The sequence below is a fragment of the Etheostoma spectabile genome, chromosome 7 (genome assembly GCF_008692095.1).
Source record: "Etheostoma spectabile isolate EspeVRDwgs_2016 chromosome 7, UIUC_Espe_1.0, whole genome shotgun sequence".
Classification (NCBI taxonomy): Eukaryota; Metazoa; Chordata; class Actinopteri; order Perciformes; family Percidae; genus Etheostoma; species Etheostoma spectabile.
In genome coordinates, this window is record NC_045739.1 from 5906279 (window position 1) to 5924797 (window position 18519).

Genomic DNA, 18519 nt, shown 5'->3' on the forward strand with positions numbered 1-18519 from the left:
CACGTCATTAACGTGTCTAAATGTAGCTAGGATTGTCAACCACAGAAGTGATGATGGAAACACTTTAACGCCAAATCTCCTGAGACCTGAGAGGTCTTAAAATACATGTGACACTGACAAATAGAAGTAAAACATAAGAGGAAGAAGTTTATATGGGATATGGGTCAAGAATATTCTAATAGGGTGTTGATAGAATTTCAGACAGACCGGACCATATCTACTTTACACATTAGCACATCTCAAGGCAGTAACAGTACATCTCTTGTCCTTCTATGTATTTCTCTTTGGAGAGAAGGTCATACACTATTCACATGGATACGGCTAAATCTTTGTATATTGATCCTTAGAGAGGCTTGAGGCATCTATAAACTCGAGGTGGGTAGGCCTACTTTTTAGACACTACAGTACTGTCTAAAAAGTTTTTTTCAGTTTAGAATCTTATAAAATACTCCATTACAAGTAAAAGTCATACATTCAAAGTTTACTTTAGTACAAGTATTAAAGACAAAAACACTCTTTCTGTAACTGATATATAATTATAACAGCATATGACGTCATTTGATTAATACGGACGCATCAATGTGTACACAGAATTTTACTGTAGTAGTTGGTACAGTTAAGCAGTCCAAGTAATCCTAACCAAAGGGCAACAGGCCAAAAAAGTTGTGAACCACTGTGCTAATCTTAAACAATGTTGTGTATTTCATCATTTGAATCTGAAAAATGACTAACTGCATCCACCTGTCAGATATACAGTGGAATCAAAAAGTACAACTTTCCCCCTGAATTGTAAAGAAGCATAAAGTAAAAATAAAAATAAAATGCTACAAGTATAGCACAAGTACCTCACAACTACTTTAGTACATTTTGCTTTCCATCACTGTTTGTTTCTGTACATGTTGATGGAATAATAGTTAATTTCAAAATCGAATCAAGATTAAACCTGTGACCTGGAATGCTGAAAACCCTAACCCTCACACCCACTGATTTTGGTTAAAACAGAAAACGTTGCCAAGAAATAAGCTGATAGAATTGTGGGGTTTCAGATTCATCTGTGAAAACTAAAACTACAAACTAAAATACTTACAATAAAATTCTTGTAGCATGAAAAACAGACCCTCAGATTTTGTGTATGAGTGCACTTATTTTGGTTTCCAAAAGATGGCAGCAAAATATCTCTAGATCTGCCACAGCAGAGCTCCAGAGCTTAGCAACAGGTGCGTCCTGATCTCCTGGATCTGTAAATCCTGTAACAGCATGCAGCTGTAAAACTGGTGTAGAGTTTGTAGATCTCAACACTTTCCTATTGACCATAGTCTGTTCTAATTAATGTTCGCAGTTTAATGGCTTTAGTTCAACTTTAGTACTATATCACACTTGTACTACACTTTTGGCCCAAATTAGTTGCGCGAAAACATGTTGCCTTAATTTGGGTTAGGTTTGCACTATTTAAAATAGTACTGTATTATTATATACAGTATATATATTACTTATCTTTTTAATTGTATATAACATATCCTTCTTTATCTTATGAGTATCATTTTTCTTTTTCTTTTTTCCCATGATACTTGTACCCAGAGAGTACTTGGGTCAGAGAGTAGCATATTTTCAATTGCACTGTCTGGCACATATTGCACAATTGACAATAAAGTTGGCTTGACTTAAACCGTTTCAGTTTTTTCACAAGGTGAAACTCAACTGATCAAGTTGTAGTACCACAGACTGGTAAGTTTCAGCAGTTGACAAATCAAGTGTACATAAGTTCATTTTTCCTGGAGTCACGTAGACTACAAATACGACAGACAATCAGCACTATCAAGACTAGAACAAGTAACTGTGCTAATAAAAATGTTTAACCTTTATAACCGTATAGTTTTAAGATTAACGCATTTGATGCATTAATTCAAATAAAGCAGAGCGGTCAACAATAATTGGATTGCTTTAAATCCCTTTAATCTGCATGGATCTATATAATAATTCATTAACTCACTGACAAGACCTCATCAATCCCCCTCCCCCCGGATCTGGGTCATGGTGCAACATTGAATATGGCTAAACACTCAATCAACCATACAAAATTAAAGGCAAGACATCTTTAATGCACACCCAAAACATTTCAAATACACTTTAACTGGGACAAAAGAACATACATTTTTCCCATGAGCCTTTTCAGAACAGTTTAAATGTTCCCCCTTCAGAAACTTCACGTCCTTAGTTATGTGTGCTTAATATGATCTATGCACTGCAGTTGATTATCACAAATACATGTTGTAATTTAGGAATTGATGTGGTTTTCAACATGAAAGAAGAAGTAGTGACCAATAAAAAGATGAATTACAACTAAATCTGGGTTTACAGTGTATATATGTTGTCTATGCACTGTATCATTTATTTATACACTCACTACCAGATTGAATCGTCTATACAAAAAAACGTTGATCGTTAAGTCTCTGAAGTGTTAAAAACTAGTAATCTGTTGTGGCTGTTGCATGCCATCCCCTGCGGTTGGCATGTCAATAGCCATATGTCACACTGTAACACTAATTATTTGTCTTTAACTCTTTACTTGCACAAAAGCCCACGTTCTGAATCATGCACTTTAAACCTGCAGTTATTTCAATAATACAAAACAACATACATAATGCTATAGTATTTCTCTTCCACAGTATCTGAAACATATCTGTGATTCATACAGGCCTAGATTTTATTTTAGTCTTTGTACTCAATTGGAAAGAGCAAGTTTACAACAGGTGTTTTCTACTTTTGATCGGTTAGTTGGACAACAAAGGGCTATTTGAAGATGTCCCTTTTGTGCGCTGATGATTACACATTTAAACTGTTTTATAAGCCAAATGATTATTTGAGAAAATCAAGAAAAACGTTAAATCCCATGAACTTAAGTACATTTAAAAAAAAAGCCTATAATAAGAAGAAGATTATTGATATAGTAACATTGTTCTTCCAACATGGCCGCCTGATATGGCTAACCACTCAGTAAACAACTAACATAGTGAACTGATAAAACACTAAATGCATAACTGTTTTGCACCCTTCAGTTGAAACAGACCAAATCTCTGCAATGTCCCTTTCAATGAGTGCCCAGTGTCCAGATGGAAATACTGTAACTAATTCATAGTTTGTCAATGTTTATACAGTTTTATTATACTGACATGCTACCCATTCATGGAAAAACATTTTGAATAAAAAGAGGAAAGAAATAACATCTGAAGACGGCATCATACTATAAGCGAAAATGACCTCTACGACATTAAATCCATTACAGGCCTGTGAGAGTAACACATGCATAAGCCCCAAATCTCTTTAATACAACACCCATTAGGAAAGTGCTGAGCTCTTTACCAACAGCTAAGATGGCCCAGCACTTAGCAACGCGACTGCCTCTGCCTTCAACACTGTACAGAAAGTTGACCTCTCACCACACAATAATACAAGAGACCATGATATATTTTAAGACATTTTAAAGGTCTGTTATGTTCTGCTTCTATCCTGGCCAGGACACACCTGTGCAAGATATTTCAATTTATATTAAGTATATAAACGTAGATATTTAAGTATTTCCAAGGTTAAACAAAGCCTGTATTGCAGCTCTGGCAAAACAGATTTTAATAAATGTAGGTTCTCTTTTTGGCCTATATTGCAGTTCAACTATTGAAATATACAAAAGGATTGGGTTGTTACTCCATGAGTCATTGTTTGATTTAAAAAGTATACTGTATACAAACTTAAATGAAATAAAGAGATCTCGGAAGTAGAGCTGCAATGACAAGTTGAGCGACAGAAAATTAATTGGTGACTAATTTGGTAATCCCTTCATCATTTCATCATGCTTCATCAAGCAAAAAATGCCAAACATTAATGGTGGTTGGAAGATTTGCTGCTTTGTCTTTGTCACATATTACAGAAAATTGAATATACTTTGGTTTTGTACTGCTGTTGGGACGAAACAAGCTAATAATACTAACATCACTGCTTGAGGAATTGATCGAGAAAAAAGCTAGATCAATTAATAATCCAAATTAATTGTTAATTGCAGCCCTACTTGAGAGACTTTTGTCTCTAGGAAAGCACTAGCATATTTGCTGTTTATCAGGAGGGTAAACTACAGTTTTAATACTGAGCTCCTTCAGACACTTCAATGAAAAACAAATTGTTGCTATTTATTGAAAAAATATATAAGGTTGGAATTTCAAAATCAAGGGGTATCTTACAGACAATAATATGTATAAATGTTTTTACTTTACATTAATGATGTTGGTTAGGTGATGATTGAATCCATATGTCCCTCTAGACTGATGTATCGTTACACCCCAACCTAGGGTCACACTAAGTAAAGTTGCCTATAATACCCACTTACTTTACAAAATGATTCAGGGTTTACCTAATTAGCTCTATTCTTGAGTTTCTCTCAGCTGAAAGTAGAGAGACACCTTGAACAGGTCACTAGTTCATTGCACAGCTAAAACAGATTGATACTAATGCTTCAATTCAAATTTGCACACAGTATGAGTGAATTAGCGGCTACAATCCCCTCCACTTGCACTTTTTTTTTCTTAAGGACCAGTCATACCATATGGGGATACATGCACTGTCTCCTGTGCACAGAAACACTCACCCTCAATAGTGCAGTATCTTTCAAATTTGGTACACATCAAACATGAGGTAACATGTTGATATTATGCTTTAAAATAAGCAGTTAACTGATAGCTCAATGATAGGCATGAGCAGGTGTAACCTTAATATCTTGATGAGTGATCAGTTCTGTTTGCAGTCGTGGCTGGATTACATATTATCTGTGGCCTAAATCACTTTGTGCTGACAGATTTGGAAAGTGATAATCCAAGGTTTGCCTTTAAAAGCCAGACTGTGTCCACCTAGGGTTCATTTGTAGCAGAGTCCTTCTCCATCACTTTCCAGAACAGCCAGAAGAAACGATATAGAAGGACTGATTGCAACAGCAAGCCGCAACCATGAACGGCACAGAGGGACCATATTTCTATGTCCCTATGGTAAACACCACCGGTGTTGTCCGAAATCCTTATGAATACCCTCAGTACTACCTTGTCAACCCAGCAGCTTACGCTGCCCTGGGTTGCTACATGTTCCTGCTCATCCTTCTTGGCTTCCCTATCAACTTCCTCACTCTCTACGTCACCATCCAACACAAGAAGCTGCGAACCCCTCTAAACTACATCCTGTTGAACCTTGCAGTGGCTGACCTCTTCATGGTGTTTGGAGGATTCACTACAACATTGTACACCTCTATGCATGGCTACTTCGTCCTTGGACGCCTTGGCTGCAATTTGGAAGGATTCTTTGCTACACTCGGTGGTGAAATTGGACTCTGGTCACTGGTTGTTCTGGCTATTGAAAGGTGGGTGGTTGTCTGCAAGCCCATCAGCAACTTCCGCTTTGGGGAGCAACACGCAATGATGGGTTTGGTCTTCACCTGGGTGATGGCCTCAGCTTGTGCTGTGCCCCCTCTAATCGGCTGGTCTCGTTACATCCCTGAGGGCATGCAGTGCTCATGTGGGGTGGACTACTACACACGTGCAGAAGGCTTTAATAATGAGTCCTTTGTGATCTATATGTTCACCTGCCACTTCATCATTCCAATGTCTATCGTTTTCTTCTGCTACGGCCGTCTGCTCTGTGCTGTCAAGGAGGCTGCTGCTGCCCAGCAGGAGTCTGAGACCACCCAGAGGGCTGAGAGGGAAGTCTCACGCATGGTAGTGCTTATGGTCATCTCCTTCCTGGTGTGTTGGGTACCCTATGCCAGTGTGGCCTGGTTTATCTTTACAAATCAGGGCTCTGAATTTGGACCACTCTTCATGACCCTCCCGGCCTTCTTTGCCAAAAGTTCAGCCATCTACAATCCATTGATCTACGTCTGTATGAACAAGCAGTTCCGCCACTGCATGATCACCACCTTGTGCTGCGGGAAGAATCCCTTTGAGGAGGAGGAGGGAGCATCCTCTACCAAGACCGAGGCCTCCTCTGTCTCCTCTGTGTCTCCTGCATAAAAGGGCTGTCAACACAGGCTCCATGATCCACTATCCAAGAAGAAGACTTCTGCTCCCCTCGGGAAACAACTGAAGACTAATGTCTACAGAAATATTTTCTTTTTGTATTTTTACAAGTGTTGGTTCAACCTAAAGACAGTTGCAGGAAAGGTCAGCCCATTAAAGAGTTGTTCCTGTTTGTACAGAATATCCAACTTAAAATTTATGAGATTTTTCTTTCTGAGAGTAAAGGGAAAAAATGTAATCTTTTACAGTTGGATCCTATATGATACTGGCTTATTTTTGAATGTAGAGGCATATAAACAAGGCAACGTAAAATAAAAGGCACTTTGCAAATGACTCATCCTGTTTGTTTTACTCATAAGTTGGACGGCAAATTTCAAATACCTGTAGTATTATTCAAGTGAATAAATGTAAACAACCTATTCATACTGCATTTATGTCTTGAGTAATTGTTTTTTACATAAGAGCTATTATTGGAGTGACCACTGCTCTGATATTACAGACAAAAACTAAGAACAATGTTTGAATTTTGTAGAGGCATCTACAATGCTAATGCAATGCGATTTCAATCACAGGACACCTTGAATTTAGTACTTGACCTACCTAAGGGATTATGACTATTAATCAGGGACTAATATACACATGACACAACATCAACTTTATATGATGACAAATAATCCCATTAATTAGGTTAATACAGACAAAGACTTATTGGATAACAGTATTGTAAAGAGACACCTTGATGCAAAGGTTATGAAATAGATACAATTACTTGATTGTGTTAGTGTAACTTAACTTCTACCATATGACACACATATAGACTATATAGACGTTAAAATTAAGCTACTGCTACCTGAAGGCCTTTTTAGCATTTATAAATAGTGTTTAAACATTTAATTCATACCTTATAAAACACTATAATGTAGTTGTAAGCAGATTTAAATTTAGCTATATATTTGTTTATTAGTATATAATTTAATGACTTTAACTTCTGTGGACACCCATGAGAGCTGATGTAAAATGTAAAAACAGATAACAAATAACAATATAGTAAAACCCAGATGTAATAATATAACTTATCTCTACATAGGATTTGTGGATAGTTTATGTTAATAAACACTTAAACTGTCATTAAGTTGCTTTACAACTACATTATGATGTGTCATAAGCCAAATGTTTCTTTACATTGCTTATAAATGCTATGTAGTGGGACTTAAAGTAAAGTATTACTTGTTATGATTGCTGACAAATACTGTACATGAACACATACTTAAATGTATTATCATAGCTGTGTACTGTGCACTGTGTTATAAATGAGTTATTTAATATTCTTATGCAGCTGATACGTGCTCAATAAGGGAACTTAATGAAAAGTGTTACAGAAGATCAGGATCAGTTATTGGAGGAATCATCAGGTGAGCTGCACAACATTTCTCAACAGTTTTTCAAAATTTGAAAAACTAAAATTTAGAGATTTGTTATAATACACCAATTCATTAATACTCTATAGTGACTATTGCAGTCCTAACAGAGTATAGCCTAGGTAACACAGAAAGTTTGCCAATAAGTATAGGCTCACTTGAGATGTCCACAGGTTTAAAGCTTTCTTATTTTGGAAGAGTCCTGCTTTATATTTACTCTGCGAAAGATACAATGAGTTTTACCGGTATGATGAATGAAAGAAACTCATATAATGATGCAATTCCTTCTACTCCATTCTTGGTTCTACAGTATGCCAGACTAGATAAAAACAAACACCCTAAGATCTCTCCCAATATGACCTTCATGCGTAGCTATAGCAACAATGTTACGAGCGGATATTTCATGGAATACAGATATACTCACTGAGCAGTCTGGAGTCAAGCTTAAGGGGAAAAAAATCAATTACTTGCTGCTTAAATTTAGCTCTAAAAAAAGAAAACGTTTAATGAACGTATTTGGAGAATACTGGATCGGGAATTTCTGTCACAAAGACAAGATACAATTTAGCTTATTGGAAATAAATACCAGTTATAATCTTTAAATTTAGAAGAATCCAGAAATCAGCCCTCTAAACAGTTATCTAGTTCTATACAGTGTCACTTATTTGTTGTGTCGTATTTGTAGTAATATTATATTGCACCATTTAAGATTATAAAGTATATCAGTGGTATGATGATTGCAGCACGGGCTGTAACTTTCAAACAATTACAAAAACTTTGCTTTTGTTGGAGTGTATGGACTGAGACAGCTATGCTTGTACTACAACTCCATTCTGTGAACTGCACGTGTTTTAAGTAGACAAGGATGACAATGCAGTTGACAGTTTTTTTTACGCTGTTGTATGTCCTTGCTACTATCGTGAATTGAAGCGTATAAGTGTGTGAACCATTGTACAGTATTTAATGTAGTATTATTTGTATCCAGTGGTAATCTTCAATAAAACAAAGTCTCTAAAGCTGCATATTAAAATGTAGTGTGACCATACCTGACACACCAGTGATTTGATTAAAAAGATTGAACAAACTTAAAAGCCTCTCCGGAGATATTACTGACAAACGGCTGTCCAGAAATATGAAATCCTTTTGAATTTGTATGGAAAACTTTATTTGATAATAAAAATAGCATTCACAGACTTCTTTTGACAGCTACATATACATTGTAATCCATCTCAAGGAAAGAAGCTGGATAAGTCCACATCTACTTGTACTTAGACTAATGTTAGCTTCATGGGTCAAATAAAGCTATGAACAATGTAGTATTTATATATGCATAGTTTTATAAAAAAAAGATTGGCCCATATACATGTACTGCTTTTATCAACACAGGGACAGCATTATGTCTGGAGCACATTGCAAGAAATAATGCTTGAAGAACACAGACTGCATACAAGTGCTTTATAATACAAAGGCAGGCTAACCATCGAGATAGATTCAAACCATCAAACAGTTTCTGATTGACCAAATACAGTCTTTCATTTTAAAATGTCTTTACATACCTGATCCAGAGTAAATCAACGTATTTCCCATAAATCATCAGGTCCATTTCAGAGATATAAACACAATATCACATTCCTCACTGTTGAGGTTTTTCATAAATTTATCTTTTGTACAAGAAAAAGGCAACATTTTATTCCTTTACAGGTTCCTAATAGTTACATTGGAAAAAAATCTTTACAGAGGATGGCCAACAGGTTAACTTCTTAAATGTATTTATTTTTTCTTCTTCTTTTTTGTTAATACAGTACCATGTCGACAACAGTGATCAAACAATGCATTTGTTGTGGTTTGTCCAATATATTTTAGTTCATTAATGAAACATAAAACCGAGAACACACACAAAACAGATTATAAAGCAGCAGTCAGACTTCAGTGGTGTGACAGCATGGCTCAGCATGGCAGATTGGTCGTCTCCTGTACCCGGACTCTCCATATAGCCTGTTACCAACTCAAGGAACCACATTAGCTCTTTGTGTCAGGACCCAGGAGGCGGTCGGTGCGCAAATGTGGTTATCAACATTAGGACAGGGCTAACAACTACTGTGGGATTACAGTGCATGTTCCTTATCGATTATTCTCGCTCAGAGCTATCAGAGAAAGTGGTTAAATTACACTTAAATTTACACATGCATCTTGCACAGGGATAATTTACACATTTTGTTTCTTTTAAATTTTGTTTTTTTTGGCATTTCTGAATAATCACATTTTATGGCAGCTTCAAGCTGGTATTGTGGCATAACGCAGACTCATCTAAAGTACTAAATTGAAATAGTTTGAGCAACAAATTTAGATAACTCATTTTCCTGCAACAGAGAATCTACCAGAACAGTTTTGCCTGTAGTTAAAAGTGAGTCAGGTTCCTTCCCAGCTACATCACTACACACTGAGGAACAAAGTCATTATTTTTTTTTTTTAAATCCTACTCCAAGAGACCAGTTTTCTCATCAGCTGTCTGTTATCTTCACCTAATTCCGTCAGTGTGTACATATATAGGCAAAGAGGGTGAGCTGCCACACATTTAAAGGATGCAACACAAGTAAGGGTACAGCATGCTTTTCCAGGTACAGTGTGCACTTCTACCTTGGTCCTCGAGGAATGCAGCTTGCTCAAGATATGTGCCAAATTAAAAATAAATAGTGAGCAAATGCAAATAAGTTATATATTATTTATATAATTATCTACTTTTACCATCAGATCTTAAATTTAGATTTTTGTCTGAAGTCACAGCTCTTGTGAACCATCAGTGTCTTGTGCTATAGTTTGTTCAGTAAAACAATTCAGGAATGGAACAGACATCTAAAAACAAGTTAAAAACAAGCTTAGTAGTTAGAAGATACCACAACTGGAAGCATGTTTTATACCTCTGAGGGGAACAAATATCTAGATTCAGCAATGCCTACAAAAAGCAATATCACTGATTTTATATGCAGGCACATACAATACCTTTACTATAGTACAACAACCTCTGTTATGTTGAAAATAACTATAACAATGACAAAACCACCAGTATGAACTGATAGAAGGATTGTACTCCTGCTGTTTTATGAATCTCTGGATGGGATCACAAGTAGTTAAGTCAATCAAATCAATCAAATAAACAGGTCGACCGAATAAAGCACAAGAGTTAGTATCCTCAGAAGTCCAATTCCAGTGTATGGTACATAGTTTGCACAGATAGAGGAGAGAGTGGCGAGGGGGATCTCCGCTCTAGATGCTGAGGTCTTTGGGGCTTTCTTTGTACAGCCTTCTCTTGGGCTCAGGGAGCTGGTTTGGGCTGCGGCCTATTGTGTTATTGTTATGGCCTATGTTGTTGTAGGCAGCATTGTTGTGTGCAGCGTTGTTCTTCATCATGCCGCAGTAGTCCTTCAGTCTGGGTGCTGCTGCATAGTTCAGCTCGTCCCGGCTGTAGTTGCTGTCGGGGGAAGAGTCCCGCTCCACTCGGTTTCGTCGCTCCGGTGTCCCGTTCATCAGATATCCCTCCTCCCTCCTCTCTGAGGAAGAGTCTCTCAGGAGGTTGCCGTTCTTTGTGGCTCTATCATATGTACGGCCCCTGGAAAGAGACAAAGAATCCCCGTTGTTGTTGGTGCGCTCAGGGGTTGAGGCCTCCCTGACTCGCCCTGCCATCTGCGAGTCCTTGAGGAGCCTCCGCTCGAGGAACTTGCGCTCAGGGGTGACTGCGAGGAACCCGCCATCATCGTACTCCCTCTCAGGTGTGCGGTCCCGATGCGCTCGCTCTGCCCTGCGGTCCATCGACTTGGCCCGCCGACGATCAGGAGACGAGGCCCGCTTTAGTGCTGGAGACCGGTCAAGGGAGCCGCGGCGCTGCTGACGAAACCTCCCGTCCAAAGTACAACTGCTGCTTGAAAGCTCTCGCCCCCTCAGTTTCTCTGCAGCTGCAGCCTTCTTCCCCGAGCTGTCTTTCCTCAAAGTCTTTAGGAGTTTAGAAATGCCGCTCTCCGACTCGGACTTCTTGACTTTGCGGCCTCGACTCTTCTTGTTGCCACTGCTACTGCTGTTACGGTTATCTGGAGACTGTTGTCTGGGGTTACTTTGACTGTGATTGTTATTCCAGGTGTGATGATGGTGTGGGTTAAATTGCCGGCCTTGGTAGTCCATCTGATCTGACCCAGCCCTATCCCTGTCTCGGCCACACGCAGCCTCCTCCTGGCGTGATGGTTTGTGAAGGTCTGGTGGATAACTGGACTCCAATGAGGTGTGATATCGGCTGTTATGTGGCAGCGTTCTCACTTCCGGAGTGTTTTGTGCCCCGGGTGTGGGAGGGTGCCCGTCACTGCTGCCGTCTGCAGGAGAGGAGAAAGGAAGAGAAGCGTGTTGACCAGAAATAACATGAAAGAGGAATGAGGTTAAGGAAACCTTTAACATCAATAACATGTGACATGTATTGTGTTCAGTAGACATGCCTTTCCTTGTTGGTTCATGTGAGCACTTACATTGACATGACAAAAAGTCAATGCAGAGATTTATGGAAATCATGCATACATGTGCTCTTTTATATACTGTGTATATATATTCTTAGAAACAATCAGGCTAATCTAAATTGATGTGTAACATTCTGCTTTACATCTATAAACATTAAATGTATTGAAATGATAAATTACTTCAGTTAATAAAATATCACTTCAATATGTTTTCTCTATAGGGCTGTGGGTTGAGACACAAGGTGATGTCAGCAACAACAGCAGGGGCAACACATCGGCAAGTGTAGGGTAGGGGTTGTTAATGGCGCAGCAGACACCTAGGAAATCATTCAAAACAAAATGGTGAACAACTCATTGTGACCTCATTGGGAAGAACAAAGTCAAAGCAACAAAACAAGAGTGTGTTTGGCGGCAGGTCTGTCAAATAGAGACAGGTTGCTATGGCAGCAGCATGTGAGGTGGCATTAAATTAGTCCCAGTAAAATATCTGGGGTGGGGCTGGTGGAGGAGGAGGGTTTGTGCGTGTACGGATTCCCAGGAGTTAAATTAAGTTTTATTCAGGCATGACAAGACATAAAGCATGCACACTATGTAAACACACCCACGCGCAAACACACACAGAGTGGGATTCAGGTAGGGATGAGCTCAAAGGAAGGGTGGATAAAATTGAAAGGAAAATATGATGAGGAGATTGGATTGGGACAGACTTTTGGTTACAAACCGTGGTCTGATTTTGGCCCATTAGGTAGAAACAGGGCTCTCCCATCTTGTCATTCCTCATTGTACCAACAGCGAGATGAGGAGCCATCATCGCTGGAGAGGAGGAAGAGCCCAGCAACAAGAGACAATCAGAGAGAAAGAAGGGAGGATAGAGAGGAGAAAACAAATACAACAGACAAGAGGCTGTTTTACAAGGCATTTTAATAGAGAGAAGAAGGGCTTTGTTGTGAAAGACAAGAAAATATTACACTTTATACAGTGTCACAAATCCATCTGAGAGGGGGGAAAGCGTTGCAAAATGAAATCCCAGAAAAAAATTATGCTTAGCAATACAACACTATGGCTCAAACTGTGAGAGGAATAATCCATCAGCAGAGCATACAGCTCCTGGGAGGGAATATGACTTCAGCTGTAAAACATCTGTGCTGAAGATCCTATAGAGTATAAATCACCGAACAAGCTTCTGTAGCAAGCATTCCTTCATTGAGCAATACATTTTGACAGCTCAATCTTGTGCTGAAAGTACGACTTTAAATGTATAGATCAGAAAGTGTCTTTAGTAAATGTTTATTGTTTTCAGTAATACAATTTACGAACATGCTGTTGTAATGCACTAAGCAGATAATAGCCTTTATTCTAGACTGATTCAGCTGGAACAATAAGATTTCAATGCATTACATACGGGAAGAGGACACAAACATTGCAACATGTTCACCTACCATATTCAGGTACAGATCCATCTCCTCGTTTGAGAACGAGCCGCGCCCGCCGACCACCGTTCTTGATAAGTTCAATGGCACGTGAATGCTTCATGTTCTTTGTGCTCTCACCATTAATCTCCAAGATCTCATCTCCCACCTAAAACAAAGAGGCCATGTTATTGTCACAGCTAGCTACTGATACTGTTTCATCAATAATGTGCGAAAAGGGCATAAGAAGAGAGAGAAACGATAGATTAATGAGTAGTAGTCACAAATTCAGCTTTTATTTGTTTCGTACCCTCATCTTGCCATTTCTGACGGCTGCCCCATCCTCTGCTAGTCTCAACACATACAGGTCCATGTTGTACTCCCGTCCTCCTCTCAGGCTGAAGCCAAAACCTTTACTGTCCCGCTCGAGGTCCACAGAGTAGAACTCAGCATCCTACGAGACAGAAATGAGAGATAAAGAGAAAGTCACAGGAGAGAAGGAGTGACTAATCTATGATGCACAAGGGAGTTAAAAGGTGAGTCCAAACTTCAGTACTAATAAAGCAATTTCCCACAAAACTCACAAAATGTCAATGGCAGAACAATACCCTGGAATGCATGAATAATGAATGTCACATGTGCTTGTGAGTAGAGTACAGATCACAAAGCAAGGACATCACAAGGGCTTGGCCCAAAACCTACCATTCTCATCAAAAGGTTCCCAGAACAGAAGTATGGTCTCTCCCAAAACCATTTCCTCTCTAAGTCCAAAATTGTAATCATAATCAAACTATTCATTTTAATGCCAGATTTTACAGATACTCCAGACATTTAACTCAAAGATAAAAAAGAGGAAAAAATCAAGTGAAGAGTATAGAAAACCTTGTTAATATAATGCACTTAAAGCATCTGAGACATATAAAGGAACAATGACTTGAGCTACAGGCCTACTGCCTACTTATTTACGATGGCATAGATTTATATTTAATGTTATACTGATGAAACGAAAGAGCAGGAAGACCGTAACAATGAAACATAGTTTTAAAATAAAGAGCTGAAGGACCTTAGTATATACCGTTGTTGTGGATTTATGGCCGAGTGCATGTATGCATCCAAATCTTGGCAAAGATGTACATTTGACATCTAAGCTGCCTGTATGTTTCATCAGATGTGCTTGTCTTATGGTTGAATAGCTTCAGAAACCCCGTGTCCGACAATTTCCATAAACTAAAACTAAAAATCCAACATTCCTAAACAGTTTATGCCATGAGTGTCCATAATTAAACTCTCTAGCTCTCTTTTAGCATTCTCTACACCACTGTTTCTGTCACTGTTCATGTGAACAAATGAGTGCAACACTTTGAATGCCTTCCAGGAGAGACTGTCTGAAAATGTGCCATTATTTGGCAACTCAGATAAAAAAAGCTTTATATAGACTCATGATCAGTAGCTTTACTCTGTTTATTGCTATAGTGAGTGTTATGGTGCCTGATCTTTTGGATTGTAATAGATGTGAAATCCAGTCGATCATTAACCATGGAGTGAAAATATCTATTCTTACCTGTGTTGTCTGAGTTTGTATGGGGGGAGGAGGTGGAGCTCCTTTCGACTTTGAGTTATTCCTTTAAAAAAGAGAAACTCATATGAATACACATTGTGCTGTATTAAATAATACATTCTACAAAGACATCTGCATTCATGCATATTTAAAAAAAAAATGGATGCTGATGATGGATGCATCATCACCTACCGGGACTCTGTGGTCTGTTGAGGTGTGTGTGTGGTGGTGATGGTAGCTATCTTCTCAGCATTAGTCAGCAGAGAAGCATTGGAAGATTCTGCAAAGAAACACACAAATCAAATTAAAAAAAGAAACAACTGAGCTGAAATTAAGTGACTGCTTTTGTTAAATGTATTTGCCTACAGCTGTGTTTTCAAATGACACTGGAGAACAACATGTTACTGTCCACAAGAGTCAACTGAACCACCCACGGGCAACTATATTCAACCTGATGCTAACTGCCTGTGATGTTGTCATTTGCTATTTGCTCATGGACAACACTAGCCCCAACTACATGAAAGAAAAACACAGTAAAGGGAAAACAAAACTCCGATGACTTTCATCATTTTGTTTCATGCTTTTCCAGGAGGGAGACAAAGCAAGGACAACTGTCTGTACTTTGCCTCTCTTCAATTCCATCTTATTACCAGCAAGAACACTGCAACACACATTAGTTTCCTCTGACACTGACATCAGCCTTTATATTAAGCTCCTTTACCCCACACCCATTATCACCTTGCATGGTATTTGAAATGGATATAAGGTGGACCAATAAATACCATCATTCATTAATTACAAGTAAGCCATACCATGTTTTCTACTAGGAAACAAACCAGCGAGCTAGTTAACGTGTGTGGGGGAGTATGTTCCCACCTCTCTCTCCCCTGGTCTTAATTGAGCTTCATTTTCTGTGTCTGTTAAGGGCATTACATTACAGCGCTGCAGTGACTTAGCCAGTACCAAGCACCCTTGTTTCGGCACTTGACATATTTCATCCAAAATGTAGAGCTTTAGGTTGCAAATGCTTGTACTTCTATATTATGCAGTTCAATTTCCTTTCTGAAACTAAGCTGAGGAGATTAACACCAACAGGAAGCACTTGATTAAATGTAAGCAGTGTTTTTAATCCTTTCAAACTGACAAAATAAAAACAAACAGCAGAAACACAGAGAGAGAGAAAGAGAGAGAGAGAGAGAGAGAGAGAAAGAGAGAAAGAGAGAGAGAGAGAGAGAGAGAGAGAGAGAGAGAGAGAGAGAGAGAGAGGAGAGAGACTTCTAGAAGTACTACAATTTTCTGGGGGTCAACTTACTTTTGACTCACTCTCTGAGATACCAAGGTTCATACCCTGATGAAAAGTGCTCTTGCCTGTAAAAAGCAGCGGTGCCCTTTCCTTCCCACCACATCCATGAATAAGTCACATCATGGTGCATTATGAAACAGCCATGTGAGGCTGGAAGCCAAAAGCCTTACCATCACCTGGAATGATCCTGAGCGAGACTGTGTTCCCGGCTTCCTTGATCAGGTTTACGATGTCAGAGTGTGACTTGTTGGTGATGGAGCAGCCGTTAACAGCCAATATTCGGTCCCCTACTTTCAGCTTCCCGCAGCGGTCCGCCGGGCTGCCTTCGATGATGCGTCCTATTTTGTGGGGCATGGCCACACAAGCATTTCCAGCTTTTATGTTAACATACATGTTTTTTTGTTTTGTGTGCATGTATATTGTTTGTTAGGAATAGTGTGTGGTGATGATTAGATTGATTGTGTTGATTGGTTATATTGATTTATAGTTTAGGAAAAAGAAAAGACAAAGAGAAAACAGAGAAAAAGAGATGGAACATAGGTCAATTATCCAAATCACCATTTCAAACTCATTCAACATGTGGCAATCAGTACACATGCAAAATACTAAATGTCTCAGAAAGGGGGGTAAAACTCTATGATGTCACATAATGGGCTCCGTGGGGAAATGCAGAATCTGTCCTCTGCCTCCTTCCTCTGACATAGTAATCAATGGGTTGTGAATTATTTGCCACTGGTCAGGGTCCACAGTGGCTAATGCTTGACAGCCTATCAATACAATGGTCACGTCACGAGGTGGAGTCATGAGTGATGACTACACCTCCCTGCCGCGGATCAATGAGCACACAATTGCTGCTGCGCGGTGTAAGACATTTTGGTAATTGTGCTGTGGGATCTTGACCAGCTAAAAAATGATAAGGATTCATGAGGAGGAGCAATCTGAGGTGTGCAGTCAACAACTTATTGTACAAGTCATGTGGTCAATGCAAACACTGCAAGAAATACAATCCGCACCTGAGTGACAGTGTTCAATACTGCGCATCTTGTTAACACAGAAGCTCTGAACAGACCCTGGGGATGTCCAGCTCTCCTCATCCTCCCTCCATCTTACTCCCTTTATCTCTGCTCCTCCCTGCGCTTCCTCCTTCCATCCAGTATTTTTGCAACATCCATATTTATCACATCGCCTCACTTCATTTCGCAGCTTCCCTCCCTCTGTCTTGATTGAAATATACGCTTGTATCCTGTCACTCTATCTAAATAATGAGATGTGGGACATTACAGGATGTGGCTAGTACCCAGGATTTAATACTCAATCTGTTAAGCACAACCGCGATCCCAGGCCAAAGTAGCAGGGGATGAGAGGGGGGATGGGCCCTGTTTGACTGGAGAAAAATGGTATATGTATCCATAATATATAGGAGATTGAATCAACTGCAACTGTGTTGTTCTCCTAGGGACTGACAAACAACCTGGAAGAATCATCAGAGCCATGTTTTTTTTTTTAAATAATAGACATTCTTTGGTCAGATTTTAGCTCATGTCCTACATGGTTGGAATCCATTAGGTGAGTGAGCGCAGGATGCTATAAAGCAGTTCCAGATCAGCACAAGAAAGCACTAAGTCCATTCATCTCGTCATCCCAAGAGGAATAGTAACAGAGCAGGGGAGCACATTGAAGCAGCAACAAAAACAGGAAACTCAAAAGAACTGGGAGACATTTAGACAAGGTAGTTGACTAGCACTCTCAATGGTGTTACTATAAATAACACAAATTAATTCTTGCATTTTGCAGACCATGGGATCAATGGCATTTTTCCTGGGCAGTCAGTGTGGCTAACGTCTAATCCATTCTGGTGTTTTGCCCGTACCACACCACAGTATATCATCATAATGGCTAACTATACACGGGACCTTGGAATGACATTGGTGTTGCAAATTTATCACTCAGAGGTTAATACCAAATTTGTTCGAGGAGGACATCTACAATTCCTCATCAATGCCTGAGCAACTTTAATACATGCAGTTCTCGGTTTTGCCGTGATACGTAAATGGTATAGACAGCTGTGGAGTGTGCTGAGTGGACTTCAATTACATGCTGAATGAATTGGTGAGGGCAGCTTTGAGGCATGAATCTGTGATGATGGTGTTTGTGATAAAGCTGCAGCCAGCCTGATCCTGAGGGAGTGTATTCTGCACATGAGGAGATTTCTTCATCCATAAGCTCCTGATAGTTTGTGACCTCATGTCTGTGGCACTAAGTGCACTCCTGTCAAACGACACTTGCCT

General features: G+C 39.2%; 2 protein-coding genes and 1 long non-coding RNA gene across 22 annotated transcripts in view; 2 read left to right on the forward strand and 1 right to left on the reverse strand.

The window, feature by feature from the left end:
* Nucleotides 1-4883: 4883 nt before the first annotated feature.
* Nucleotides 4884-6381, forward strand: LOC116693174 (rhodopsin). The gene has a single exon (XM_032521964.1). The coding sequence runs from the start codon at nt 4989-4991 to the stop codon at nt 6039-6041; it is 1053 nt and encodes a 350-aa protein (XP_032377855.1). The 5' UTR covers nt 4884-4988; the 3' UTR covers nt 6042-6381.
* Nucleotides 6382-7257: 876 nt separating this feature from the next.
* Nucleotides 7258-8550, forward strand: LOC116693183 (uncharacterized). The gene is made up of 2 exons (XR_004332861.1): nt 7258-8137; nt 8423-8550. It is a non-coding gene; the product is annotated as an uncharacterized LOC116693183 (long non-coding RNA).
* Nucleotides 8551-8603: 53 nt separating this feature from the next.
* The window catches only part of LOC116693150 (membrane-associated guanylate kinase, WW and PDZ domain-containing protein 1), an 89732-nt gene continuing 79816 nt past the window's right edge, over nt 8604-18519 (reverse strand). For 16 of the 20 annotated variants that reach the window (XM_032521885.1, XM_032521889.1, XM_032521884.1 and 13 more), the window contains 6 exons: nt 16402-16605; nt 15121-15208; nt 14932-14992; nt 13681-13824; nt 13401-13539; nt 8604-11823 (listed from right to left, as the gene is read on the reverse strand). In XM_032521885.1, coding sequence (XP_032377776.1) covers nt 10730-11823; nt 13401-13539; nt 13681-13824; nt 14932-14992; nt 15121-15208; nt 16402-16605 — 1730 coding nt within the window. In that variant the 3' untranslated portion in view covers nt 8604-10729. Of the gene's footprint in view, nt 11824-12682; nt 12775-13400; nt 13540-13680; nt 13825-14931; nt 14993-15120; nt 15209-16401; nt 16606-18519 lie in introns of all 20 variants that reach the window. The other 4 variants (XM_032521897.1, XM_032521899.1, XM_032521898.1 and 1 more) reach the window with 2 other exon arrangements.

What these genes read in the sequence shown, in the direction of transcription:
- LOC116693174 (XM_032521964.1), top strand. Translation starts at nt 4,989, where the DNA reads ATGAACGGCACAGAGGGACCATATTTCTATGTCCCTATGGTAAACACC.